Source organism: Oncorhynchus nerka, linkage group LG17, assembly GCF_034236695.1.
Source record: "Oncorhynchus nerka isolate Pitt River linkage group LG17, Oner_Uvic_2.0, whole genome shotgun sequence".
Taxonomy (NCBI): Eukaryota; Metazoa; Chordata; class Actinopteri; order Salmoniformes; family Salmonidae; genus Oncorhynchus; species Oncorhynchus nerka.
In genome coordinates this window covers 52,729,063-52,742,590 of record NC_088412.1, presented here as the reverse complement: position 1 = coordinate 52,742,590, position 13,528 = coordinate 52,729,063, and the positions used below count along the sequence as shown (strand labels likewise).

Genomic DNA, 13,528 nt, shown 5'->3' with positions numbered 1-13,528 from the left:
TCAGCAAGTATAATTCAAAGATTACAATATTAACCTATGGCAAAGACACATATATGTTTCTCCTTTCATGTGTGTCTGGTGTTAGCTAGTTACTGGCTGGCTAGGTCTTCAGTCAGCATGGAACAACAGTGTGGGGGGGATATTCAAAACTCTGACGCAGTTGTCATGTCAACACATCTGTCAGTGCCACATCACGAAAGACACACCAAATGGGAGATGTATAAAAACAAAATTCTACTGCAACACTGCACCCAAGTTTCTTGACATAGGCCTTACAAAGAGGAGTCAGTCAAAGTGAATAAATTAATATAAGCTTCCCGCCCACTCAGCCTGTCTGTTAAAATGTATTGGTAGTTAGCCATGATAAGAAAGTAAAATATTATGGGTGATATTTTAGTCACTCAAAATGTTATTTTACATGGGAATCAGATTGACTGTTCAGGACCTTTAAAATTCCATGAGTGTTATGATTGTGTTAATTGACAAGTTGACTCAGGTGTGATAGCACTGGAACCACTGGATGTTGCTGAGAAGAAAAATTGACCACTGACAAGGCCATAGATGAGTCTTTCACAAAACAATGCTACCGGCCATAGTCATCTATGACATGTTGTACTGGCATAACACAACAGATTAGATGAACTGGAATGGCACTCTCCCTCACCATTGCACAAAAAAGAGCCATACGCTACGCCCCAAAAAATGTAAATGAGCCGTCACCTTGTGGGAACTGCAAAGAGTTCCTCGAGTAATTATGGTTCCACATAGAACCATCACCATTCCCAAAGAACTCTTGATTAACCCTATTTTCTTAGTGTCTAGGTTAGGGCTGAATCAAATGAGGTTATAGTGTATCTCTAAATACACATCCGATTTAGTGCACGGGCGCAACTTCAGCCTTGTGACCTGTCTGCAGTACACAATATTAACGGTATCGTCTCAAATAGCCATAACGGCATCTCATAAGCTAGAAAAGTCGACCTTTCTACACTCGTCCCATAACCCTGCATAGCCTAGGTTACAGATCAAGCCTACAGTTAACGACCGCTATGAATCATGGGTGAATACAGAGCAGAGCGTAAACTAAACGGTCCCTAAGAGGCTATTGGGAATACTTCCAAAACGACAACAATTCCCTTCACCGAGTAAGCTATTGCCCGTCAAATGTGCAGTGTGATTAGGCAAATCAATGGGCAACTCAGTAAAGAAATAACATAGGAGAGCTGCAGTTTAAACAAAGTGCAGGCTACTGTAGCGGCTATGACCGAAACTCAGATATTCATGTTGAAAAACAAATTAATTTTATCAAAATGGAATGCACAATTAGCCTACATTTGAGCAAGATCCTAATGCATACACCCTTAGAAAAAAGGGTTGTAAAAGGGTTCTTTGCAGAGGGAGAGGGATCTACCTAGAACCTTTAACATCCTAAGAACCCGTTTTGGAAGAAAGGGTTCTTTGATGATTCTTTGGAAGGCAAGAAGGATTCTTTGGAAGGCAAGAAGGGTTCTACATGGAACCGTGTTTAATATTTCAGCAGCTCTATTGCTGGGAGATTTTCAGAATTGTTCGGTTTACTGTAATATCTGTGTTTTTTTTAACTTAGGTTGAGTAGTTAATACATTTTATGCTACACAAAGATAAATAACATACAGTTTTCTAAACAATCTGTTGGATTTATTGCACCCGTTACTGAAATGGTTGTTACAGTTTACATGATTGAGATTGAGTCTCAATATTGTACGTTCCCTACCCCGTTCCCTACCCCGACAGTCATTCTGAATGCAGGTTGTGGATGACTAACAATTCCACTTGTTGGATATCTTAACTCTGGCTGGGTTCAAGGTAGATCCCTTCATAGATGCTTCTAGGACGAACCTTTAGATGATAAAAATGGTTCTTGGTAGAACCCTACATAGAGGGTTCGAGGCAGAACCATATACAGGGGGTTCTTTGCAGATCCCTGCAAAGAGGGTTCTACCCAGCACCAAAAAAGGGACAAACTGAAAAACACTGTTCAGTTCTACTTAGAAGCTTTAATTCTAAGAGTGTAGTTTAAAATCAATATAAACCAACAACCTAATATGTAGGCAATGTAGAAGGAAATGAATGCTGTCATATCCTGCAGACTTACGCCGAGTAGGTTGTCTCAATGGTTGGTTGTCACAGCGTTAATTACTCCCAATCTAAATGGCACTGTGTAATATTTGGTTCAAAAGTGTGAATTCTTTGAAATAAATCATCCACCTGGTCAACTCATGTCAACATGACAAAACATTTGAGGTGAGGAGAATTTGTGTTTTTTCATAGGTGAAAGTAAAAAGGAAATTATTGGTATTTTACTCGTAAATGTTTGAATTATGGGAGTATCCTTGAATAATTATGTGCACACACAAATTTACAAAAAAAACGTAATGTTATTCTAACGGAGTAAATGCTTAATGTTGTAATAATAATATTAATTAATAATAATTTGGAATATCGTTCCATCAAACAAAGGCTATTTATAAGACTGTATGCAATATTGCTTAATTTCATGTTACAAAAGGAATAAGCTACTAGCAAATATTGTGTCATCCAACCCCACGATGGGGCTGTTGGTGTGTGACATCCAACCCTGCAATAGGGCTGGTAACTGGTTGTCACAAGTGGACTGAATGTTTGGTGGCTTATAACTCTTCTTTGGAATATAAAAAGGGTCCTCATTTCAACCCAAGACCTTGGTCTTTCTCTTAATATTGAAAATAATACTGTAAAGAATACTGGTGCTGAGAAATACAAATGAGATTAATACTTGTGACAACCAACCCCGGTCTCCCCTAGTGAGTTGACCATCATCATAGAGCAAAAACCAAGCCGTCACTCAGACCCCTGTCCCATAGCCAACCAAACAACCCCACCACTACACCAAACCGAAGAAACGGTTTTGTAGCCTACCTGCACAGCTGCCAGTTGCATCAGCAGCGTGACTAAGGTTTGAAACATGATTAAATCCCTCCTTCGAATGTGTTGGGAAAAGCCCCAATCTCTCTTCGCGGATCAATGCGAGAATGTTCACTAGTAAACGAGCAGCTGCAGCATGTAGCAGCCTCGTCTCTCTCCTCGCCGTCCCAGTTCTGTGCTGTGCTGCTGAGCGGAGTGCACTCTGTCTGGTACTGAGGCTGAATGACTTAACTGGCTACCAGTCGGACCGACCGACAACACGGGCCTCAGTGTCTCTACCTACCGGATAACATCAGATATGGCAGGAATCACACAAAGATCATTTTCTCTCCCTCTTCGCCCTGTCTCTCTCCTCTTCTCTCCCAGCAGAGAATGACAGACCACGCCCCTCCTGTACAACCAAATTAGTCCTACCCTACACAACTCTCGGAGGGGTAAACATGGTTGGAGGAGGGAGTTGGGTATAGGAATTGTCTTTTGATGTGAAACAATGACGGCCTATGATTGAGCAGTAAAAAATGAGGCCAATGAATGACCATGTGAAGTGGCGCTCTTGGAGCTCTCACAGTCTCATGTCAGAATTAGACATTCATCCATGTTTCTCAAACGTCCAATTTTAAAGTTGTTCCAAACATCACATTTAGAAGTGTTTAAGGTTAAGTTTAGGCATTAACTCCGAAATCTTAAGATTAGGCATTAACTCTTAATGGTTAAAATAAGGGTTAAAGTAAAGGGTTAGTCTAGCAATACTGAAACCTACTTAAAGGTAACAGCACTCACTGTTGCCCCTAGTGGCCGGTATCCACATCATCTCCCGATGTCCTCAGACATGGATGGACATCTAATACTGACTTGTATCACGGGTGACCTGGCTCTTCAGTGAGGAGGCAAGACAAGATGTTTGCAACGGACATGCAGAGTGAGGGATTATATTAGTTAGAAGGAAAGGAGCCTAACCCAACTAACTAGACAGTAAATCAACTCTGGTAACGCCATAGAGAACTCTTCTTTGTATCTGTCCCACTATGGCATGTTATCTGAGCGCACAGGCAGCACCATTGAGGCCATTTGCATGTTTAACTAGGCAAGTCAGTTAAGAACAAATTCTTATTTACAATGACAGTCTACCGAGGAACAATGGGTTAACTGCCTTGTTCAGGGGCAGAAAGACAGAATTTTACCTTGTCATCTCAGGGATTCGATCCAGCAACCTTTCGGTTACTGGCTCAACACTAACCACTAGGCTACCTGTCGCCCCCCATTTAGGCCTTTTTTGGTCACACTTTATTTGGATAGTCCGGATTTTCCATCTGTAGATGCTCATGCTATTAACAAACTGTTGATAAGCAACTGCTTGCTAAGGTTATGGTTAGGTTTAGAATAAGGGTTAGGGTAAGGGTTAAGTCTTAGGATAAGTGCTGAGAGCGATAAAGCGAATTACTGGAGCTTTTTAGTGCACTAGGATTATACTGCAGGCTGAGAGATGGGCAAGGATGATGTGAGCAGATGTCAGAAACAGGAGCTGGACTCAACAATGGTGAGACATTGCATGCCATCCTGGCCAGTTGGCCACTAACAGGATTGGTGATGCAGCCAGTACATACGCACACACTCATTGCTTCATACTTGCGCTTTCTCTCTCTCTCTCACATACACACACACTCACACACACACTAATTGTCCTGGGATTGCAAGGACATTGCAGGTGTATGTTTGTTATTTGTAGGCTAATTGTTTGTGTGTGTGTGTGTTTTCATGCCGTGCCTCAGTGAAGCGAAAAGCTTTCAGCAGTTCCACTAAGTGGAGTCAAAGCCCAACGCTGATCACTACACTCCTCCTGCACACCTCTAGACTCTCTCTCTCTTCCTTCTCTCTCTGAACCTTCCTCTATCTTTCTCCCTCTGGCTTTTGCTTTCTCTATATGCCTTTACTCTCTCTCTCCACCTGTGCCTTTCTCTCTCTCCTTCTCTCTCTCCATCTCACTCTCTTCTCTATAAGCCTCATCATGACCCTGACAACACACTCAGAACAGAAGGACTTTCTTCAGACAACTGTTCACGGTTGCCTCCTCATGATGGAATCCATCCATAGACGAAATCCTGCCCCCACGGAGGCACTCACACCTACCAACTGTTTGTGAGTACTCCGTGGCCAGGTGGGTCTGGGACAGTTTTGTTACTCCTTTCTGCATTAGAATTGTCACTGCTGCTCAATCTAGCCTCTGTTCTCTTCATATGTCCACACAGCTGTGCCCTTGAAAGATCTGAAAATAACAGGATGGACCAAAAACGGGTCACTCTCAGACATCCCTTTGTCTTTGGTAACGTGACTAAGTTACTCAGAAATAAGAGAGGAAAAACACTGGCTTCTTCTTACATCAGAGAAACGGACAGTGGAAATGTACAGGTTTAAGGCTCATACAGCGCATGTGCATAACAAAGCTTGTCATTTGTTCCATCAATAAACATATGCATTTCTTTGCCATAGATGAACAGGGTAAACTTTAAATGATATTTGCTGACACCCTACGGTCAAATTTCGACACCAGCTATCTAGATTTATAAACCATGCCCCACCTCATGGCCTCAACTGCACCATTTTTTTTCTCTACGTTACCTACATGCACTTTAAATATTTGGATAATAAAGCATTTAAAGCATATTTAAAGCATATTGAAGATAGAACTGAACTCCTAATGAGTTCCGAGAGACGATCTGTTGTCCAATGATTTATTATGATTATCACGGTACTCCATTCTGCTTGTTTATGTTTTATCTGTCGGCCCCAGCCGCACTCAGGCTCTATGTGTAGTTAATCCGACCCTCCCTCTGCCTAGTCAACGCCATTTTACCTGCTGTTGTTGTGCTAGCTGATTAGCTGTTGTTGTCTCACCAACTGTTTTAGCTAGCTCTCCCAATTCAACACCTGTGATTACTGTATGCCTCGCTGTATGTCTCTCTCAAATGTCAATATGCCTTGTATACTGTTGTTCAGGTTAGTTATCATTGTTTTAGTTTACAATGGAGCCCCTAGTTCCACTCTTCATACCCCTGATACCTCCTTTGTCCCACCTCCCACACATGCGGTGACCTCACCCATTACAACCAGCATGTCCAGAGATACAACCTCTCTCATCATCACCCAGGGCCTGGGCTTACCTCCGCTGTACCCGCACCCCACCATACCCCTGTCTGCGCATTATGCCCTGAATATATTCTACCAACCATGCCCAGAAACCTGCTCCTCTTATTCTCTGTCCCCAACGCTCTAGGCGACCAGTTTTGATAGCCTTTAGCCGCACCCTCATACTACTCCTTCTTTGTTCCGCGGGTGATGTGGAGGTAAACCCAGGCCCTGCATGTCCCCAGGCACCCTCATTTGTTGACTTCTGTGGTCGAAAAAGCCTTGGTTTCATGCATGTCAACATCAGAAGCCTCCTCCCTAAGTTTGTTTTACTCACTGCTTTAGCACACTCTGCTAACCCTGATGTCCTTGCCGTGTCTGAATCCTGGCTCAGGAAGGCCACCAAAAATTCTGAGATTTTCATACCAAACTATAACATCTTCCGTCAAGATAGAACTGCCAAAGGGGGAGGAGTTGCAGTCTACTGCAGAGATAGCCTGCAAAGTAATGTCATACTTTCCAGGTCCATACCCAAACAGTTCGAACTACTAATTTTGAAAATTACTCTCTCCAGAAATAATTCTCTCACTGTTGCCGCCTGCTACAGACCCCACTCAGCTCCCAGCTGTGCCCTGGACACCATTTGTGAATTGATCGCCCCCCATCTAGCTTCAGAGTTTGTTCTGTTAGGTGACCTAAACTGGGACATGCTTAACACCCCGGCAGTCCTACAATCTAAGCTAGATGCCCTCAATCTCACACAAATCATCAAGGAACCCACCAGGTACAACCCTAACTCTGTAAACAAGGGCACCCTCATAGACGTCATCCTGACCAACTGGCCCTCCAAATACACCTCCGCTGTCTTCAACCAGGATCTCAGTGATCACTGCCTCATTGCCTGTATCCGCCACGGAGCAGCAGTCAAACGACTGTCACTGTCAAACGCTCCCTAAAACACTTCTGTGAGCAGGCCTTTCTAATCGACCTGGAAGGACATTGACCTCATCCCGTCAGTTGAGGATGCCTGGTCATTCTTTAAAAGTAACTTCCTCACCATTTTAGATAAGCATGCTCCGTTCAAAAAATGCAGAACTAAGAACAGATATAGCCTTTGGTTCACTCCAGACCTGACTGCCCTCGACCAGCACAAAAACATCCTGTGGCGGACTGCAATAGCATCAAATAGTCCCCGCGATATGCAACTGTTCAGGGAAGTCAGGAACCAATACACGCAGTCAGTCAGGAAAGCTAAGGCCAGCTTCTTCAGGCAGAAGTTTGCATCCTGTAGCTCCAACTCCAAAAAGTTCTGGGACACTGTGAAGTCCATGGAGAACAAGAGCACCTCCTCCCAGCTGCCCACTGCACTGAGGCTAGGTAACACGTTCACCACCGATAAATCCATGATTATCGAAAACTTCAACAAGCATTTCTCAATGGCTGGCCATGCCTTCCGCCTGGCTACTCCAACCTCGGCCAACAGCTCCACCCCCCCTGCAGCTACTCGCCCAAGCCCCTCCAGGTTCTCCATTACCCAAATCCAGACAGCAGATGTTCTGAAAGAGCTGCAAAACCTGGACCCGTACAAATCAGCTGGGCTTGACAATCTGGACCTTCTATTTCTGAAACTATCCACCGCCATTGTCGCAACCCCTATTACCAGCCTGTTCAACCTCTCTTTCATATCGTCTGAGATCCCCAAGGATTGGAAAGCTGCCGCAGTCATCCTCCTCTTACATTTACATTTAAGTCATTTAGCAGACGCTCTTATCCAGAGCGACTTACAAAGGGAGAGACACTCTGGACCCAAACTGTTACAGACCTATATCCATCCTGCCCTGCCTATCTAAGGTCTTCGAAAGCCAAGTCAACAAACAGGTCACTGACCATCTCGAATCCCACCGTACCTTCTCCGCTGTGCAATCTGGTTTCCGAGCCGGTCACGGGTGCATCTCAGCCACGCTCAAGGTACTAAACGATATCATAACCGCCATCGATAAAAGACAGTACTGTGCAGCCGTCTTCATCGACCTTGCCAAGGCGTTCGACTCTGTCAATCACCATATTCTTATCGGCAGACTCAGTAGCCTCGGTTTTTCGGATGACTGCCTTGCCTGGTTCACCAATTACTTTGCAGACAGAGTTCAGTGGGTCAAATCGGAGGGCATGCTGTCCGGTCCTCTGGCAGTCTCTATGGGGGTGCCACAGGGTAAATTCTCGGGCCGACTCTTTTCTCTGTATATATCAATGATGTTGCTATTGCTGCGGGCGATTCCCTGATCCACCTCTACGCAGATGACACCATTCTATATACTTCCGGCCCGTCCTTGGACACTGTGCTATCTAACCTCCAAACGAGCTTCAATGCCATACAACACTCCTTCCGTGGCCTCCAACTGCTCTTAAACGCTAGTAAAACCAAATGTATGCTTTTCAACCGTTCGCTGCCTGCACCCGCACGCCTGACCAGCATCACCACCCTGGATGGTTCCAACCTTGAATATGTGGACATCTATAAGTACCTAGGTGTCTGGCTAGACTGTAAACTCTCCTTCCAGACTCATATCAAACATCTCCAATCGAAAATCAAATCAAGAGTCGGCTTTCTATTCCGTATCAAAGCTTCCTTCACTCACGCCGCCAAACTTACCCTAGTAAAACTGACTATCCTACCGATCCTCGACTTCGGCGATGTCATCTACAAAATTGCTTCCAACACTCTACTCAGCAAACTGGATGCAGTTTATCACAGTGCCATCCGTTTCCTTATACCACCCACCACTGCGACTTGTATGCTCTAGTCGGCTGGCCCTCGCTACATATTCGTCGCCAGACCCACTGGCTCCAGGTCATCTACAAGTCCATGCTGGGTAAAGCTCCGCCTTATCTCAGTTCACTGGTCACGATGGCAACACCCACCCGTAGCACGCGCTCCAGCAGGTGTATCTCACTGATCATCCCTAAAGCCAACACCTCATTTGGCCGCCTTTCGTTCCAGTTCTCTGCTGCCTGTGACTGGAACGAATTGCAAAAATCGCTGAAGTTGGAGACTTTTATCTCCCTCGCCAACTTCAAACATCTGCTATCTGAGCAGCTAACAGATCGCTGCAGCTGTACATAGTCTATTGGTAAATAGCCCACCCATTTTCACCTACCTCATCCCCATACTGTTTTTATTTATTTACTTTTCTGCTCTTTTGCACACCAATATCTCTACCTGTACATGACCATCTGATCATTTATCACTCCAGTGTTAATCTGCAAAATTGTAATTATTCGCCTACCTCATGCCTTTTGCACACAATGTATATAGACTCACCTTTTTTTCTACTGTGTTAATGACTTGTTAATTGTTTACTCCATGTGTAACTCTGTGTTGTCTGTTCACACTGCTATGCTTTATCTTGGCCAGGTCGCAGTTGCAAATGAGAACTTGTTCTCAACTAGCCTACCTGGTTAAATAAAGGTGAATTTTACCCCTTTTTTCTCCCCAATTTCATGGTATCCAATTGTTGTAGTAGCTTCTATCTTGTCTCATCGCTACAACTCCCATACGGGTTCGGGAGAGACGAAGGTTGAAAGTCATGCGTCCACCGATACACAACCCAACCAGCCGTACTGCTTCGCACATCCAACCCGGAATGACCCTCCAATTTACACTAAAGTCAACTCCCACGTCACGTGACAGGGGACTAAAATCACAAACAGAGAGAGACAGAGAAGCCAGCCGCACCAATGTGTCGGAGGGTACACCGTGCACCTGGCACCCTTGCTTAGGAGTCGCCACAGGAGTCGCTGGTGCGCGATGAGACAAGGACATCCCTACCGACCAAGTCCTCCCTAACCCGGACGACACTAGGCCAATTGTGCGTCGCCCCACGGACCTCCCGGTCGCGGCCAGTTACAACAGAGCCTGGACGCGAACCCAGGGACTCTGATGGCACAGCTGGCACTACAGTACAGCGCCCTTAACCACTGCGCCACCCCGGGAGGCCGTCCAATGATTATTATTAATATTATTAACCCTGCATTATAATTATATAAAAGCCCCTTAGATATTCTCACAGACCAGATACAAATCCTATTCATAATGAATAACCAGATGCGTGGCAAGCCTGATTTTTACTTACTATATTACGTATTGGATCACTAAAAAATATAACTTTTACCATTAAAATGGACTGACGGGGATGTGGACATACTCGGTACATACATACATATCCCAAAAGAAAGAAATGATCTCACTACAATACATTTTTATAGAAAGTTAGCAAAAATAGTTCAGATCTTGCTACTATGGAAAGGTCTATTTGTGGAAGAATCACCCTGATTAAATCTTTAGTCATATCACAGGTTACCTATTTGCTTATGGTTTTGCCTACACCTAGCGACCTGTTTAAATTATTTGAGAAGAAAATACATTTTAAATTACTTTATCAATTAGAACCTTTATCAAGTGGAAGGGGGGGGGGGGAATGAGGAACTTGTCTGTCGGCTTGCTTCCGGGTTGGAGCGAGCCGGTCGCATCCGCGCTTCGGTCTCCTTCGGTCTGCAGGTTGTATAACTTTTTCATTACATTTCATTATAGTACAACGGTCTGATTTGTCTAATCTTAGCAATTTCTTCTTAGCTAGCTACATAGCCGTCGTTGTATCAAAGATAATTGCGTAATTATCGTATTTCGTCGTCCTCCTATCTGCCCAACACGTTCACCGTCTACCGTAGCACTGTAGTAACTATCACACTCAACTGAACGACTTGATTAGTGTAGTGTTAGCTAGCTACATAGTTGTCTTTGCTGTCTTCGTATCCAAGATAATTGTGTAGTTTAGAGTGTGTAGTCTTAGAGTGATTATCTTAATTTACCGAGGTTAGCTAGCCAGCTATTTTGTCGTCCTTAACGTAGGAGACACTCCTAGCTAGCCAACAGCCAGCCAACGTCTACTGAATAGAACTTTCGCATTCCGGTCGCATTCCGCTTCGCTCCACAGGTAGTATCACATTTTCATTTCATTTCATTACAGTCCCAACGGTGTGATTTGTTTGATCGTAGCTAGCTACATAGCTAGCTACATAGCCGTCTTTGTTTCAAAGATAATTGTGTAGTCTAGAGCGATTTTCTAGGTTAGCTAGCCAGCTATTGTCGTTCTCCTAACGCAACGTAACGTAACCAACACTGCTAGCTAGCCAGCTAGCCCCGAATAGCAGCATTGTAGAAACTTCACACTCAACGGAACGACTTGATTAGGGTATTGTCAACAACGCAGCTAGCCTACCTCAGCAGTACTGTATCATTTTAATCATTTTAGTCAATTAGATTCTTGCTACGTAAGTTTAACTTTCTGAACATTCGAGACGTGTAGTCCACTTGTCATTCCAATCTCCTCTGCATTAGCGTAGCCTCTTCTCTAGCCTGTCAACTATGTGTCTGTCTATCCCTGTTCTCTCCTCTCTGCACAGACCATACAAACGCTCCACACCGCATGGCCGCGGCCACCCTAATCTGGTGGTCCCAGCGCGCACGACCCACGTGGAGTTCCAGGTCTCCGGTAGCCTCTGGAACTGCCGATCTGCGGCCAACAAGGCAGAGTTCATCTCAGCCTATGCCTCCCTCCAGTCCCTCGACTTCTTGGCACTGACGGAAACATGGATCACCACAGACAACACCGCTACTCCTACTGCTCTCTCTTCGTCCGCCCACGTGCTCTCGCACACCCCGAGAGCTTCTGGTCAGCGGGGTGGTGGCACCGGGATCCTCATCTCTCCCAAGTGGTCATTCTCTCTTTCTCCCCTTACCCATCTGTCTATCGCCTCCTTTGAATTCCATGCTGTCACAGTTACCAGCCCTTTCAAGCTTAACATCCTTATCATTTATCGCCCTCCAGGTTCCCTCGGAGAGTTCATCAATGAGCTTGATGCCTTGATAAGCTCCTTTCCTGAGGACGGCTCACCTCTCACAGTTCTGGGCGACTTTAACCTCCCCACGTCTACCTTTGACTCATTCCTCTCTGCCTCCTTCTTTCCACTCCTCTCCTCTTTTGACCTCACCCTCTCACCCTCCCCCTACTCACAAGGCAGGCAATACGCTCGACCTCATCTTTACTAGATGCTGTTCTTCCACTAACCTCATTGCAACTCCCCTCCAAGTCTCCGACCACTACCTTGTATCCTTTTCCCTCTCGCTCTCATCCAACACTTCCCACACTGCCCCTACTCGGATGGTATCGCGCCGTCCCAACCTTCGCTCTCTCTCCCCCGCTACTCTCTCCTCTTCCATCCTATCATCTCTTCCCTCTGCTCAAACCTTCTCCAACCTATCTCCTGATTCTGCCTCCTCAACCCTCCTCTCCTCCCTTTCTGCATCCTTTGACTCTCTATGTCCCCTACCCTCCAGGCCGGCTCTGTCCTCCCCTCCCGCTCCGTGGCTCGACGACTCATTGCGAGCTCACAGAACAGGGCTCCGGGCAGCCGAGCGGAAATGGAGGAAAACTCGCCTCCCTGCGGACCTGGCATCCTTTCACTCCCTCGTCTCTACATTTTCCTCCTCTGTCTCTGCTGCTAAAGCCACTTTCTACCACTCTAAATTCCAAGCATCTGCCTCTAACCCTAGGAAGCTCTTTGCCACCTTCTCCTCCCTCTTGAATCCTCCCCCTCCTCCCTCTCTGCAGATGACTTCGTCAACCATTTTGAAAAGAAGGTCGACGACATCCGATCCTCGTTTGCTAAGTCAAACGACACCGCTGGTTCTGCTCACACTGCCCTACCCTGTGCTCTGACCTCTTTCTCCCCTCTCTCTCCAGATGACATCTCGCGTCTTGTGACGGCCGGCCGCCCAACAACCTGCCCGCTTGACCCTATCCCCTCCTCTCTTCTCCAGACCATCTTCGGTGACCTTCTCCCTTACCTCACCTCGCTCATCAACTCATCCCTGACCGCTGGCTACGTCCCTCCCGTCTTCAAGAGAGCGAGAGTTGCACCCCTTCTTAAAAAACCTACACTCGATCCCTCCGATGTCAACAACTACAGACCAGTATCCCTTCTTTCTTTTCTCTCGAAAACTCTTGAACGTGCCGTCCTTGGCCAGCTCTCCCGCTATCTCTCTCAGAATGACCTTCTTGATCCAAATCAGTCAGGTTTCAAGACTAGTCATTCAACTGAGACTGCTCTTCTCTGTATCACGGAGGCACTCCGCACTGCTAAAGCTAACTCTCTCTCCTCTGCTCTCATCCTTCTAGACCTATCGGCTGCCTTCGATACTGTGAACCATCAGATCCTCCTCTCCACCCTCTCCGAGTTGGGCATCTCCGGCGCGGCCCATGCTTGGATTGCGTCCTACCTGACAGGTCGCTCCTACCAGGTGGCGTGGCGAGAATCTGTCTCCTCACCACGCGCTCTCACCACTGGTGTCCCCCAGGGCTCTGTTCTAGGCCCTCTCCTATTCTCGCTATACACCAAGTCACTT

General features: G+C 45.9%; 1 protein-coding gene across 1 annotated transcript in view; it reads right to left on the bottom strand.

Moving 5' to 3' along the window:
• The window catches only part of LOC115145404 (cadherin-2-like), a 117,610-nt gene extending 114,340 nt beyond the window's left edge, over positions 1-3,270 (bottom strand). The window contains exon 1 of the mRNA XM_029686942.2: positions 2,938-3,270. Within this exon, the coding sequence (XP_029542802.1) occupies positions 2,938-2,985 (48 nt within the window). The 5' untranslated portion in view covers positions 2,986-3,270. The remainder of the gene's footprint in view (positions 1-2,937) is intronic.
• Between the last annotated feature and the right edge of the window lie 10,258 nt (positions 3,271-13,528).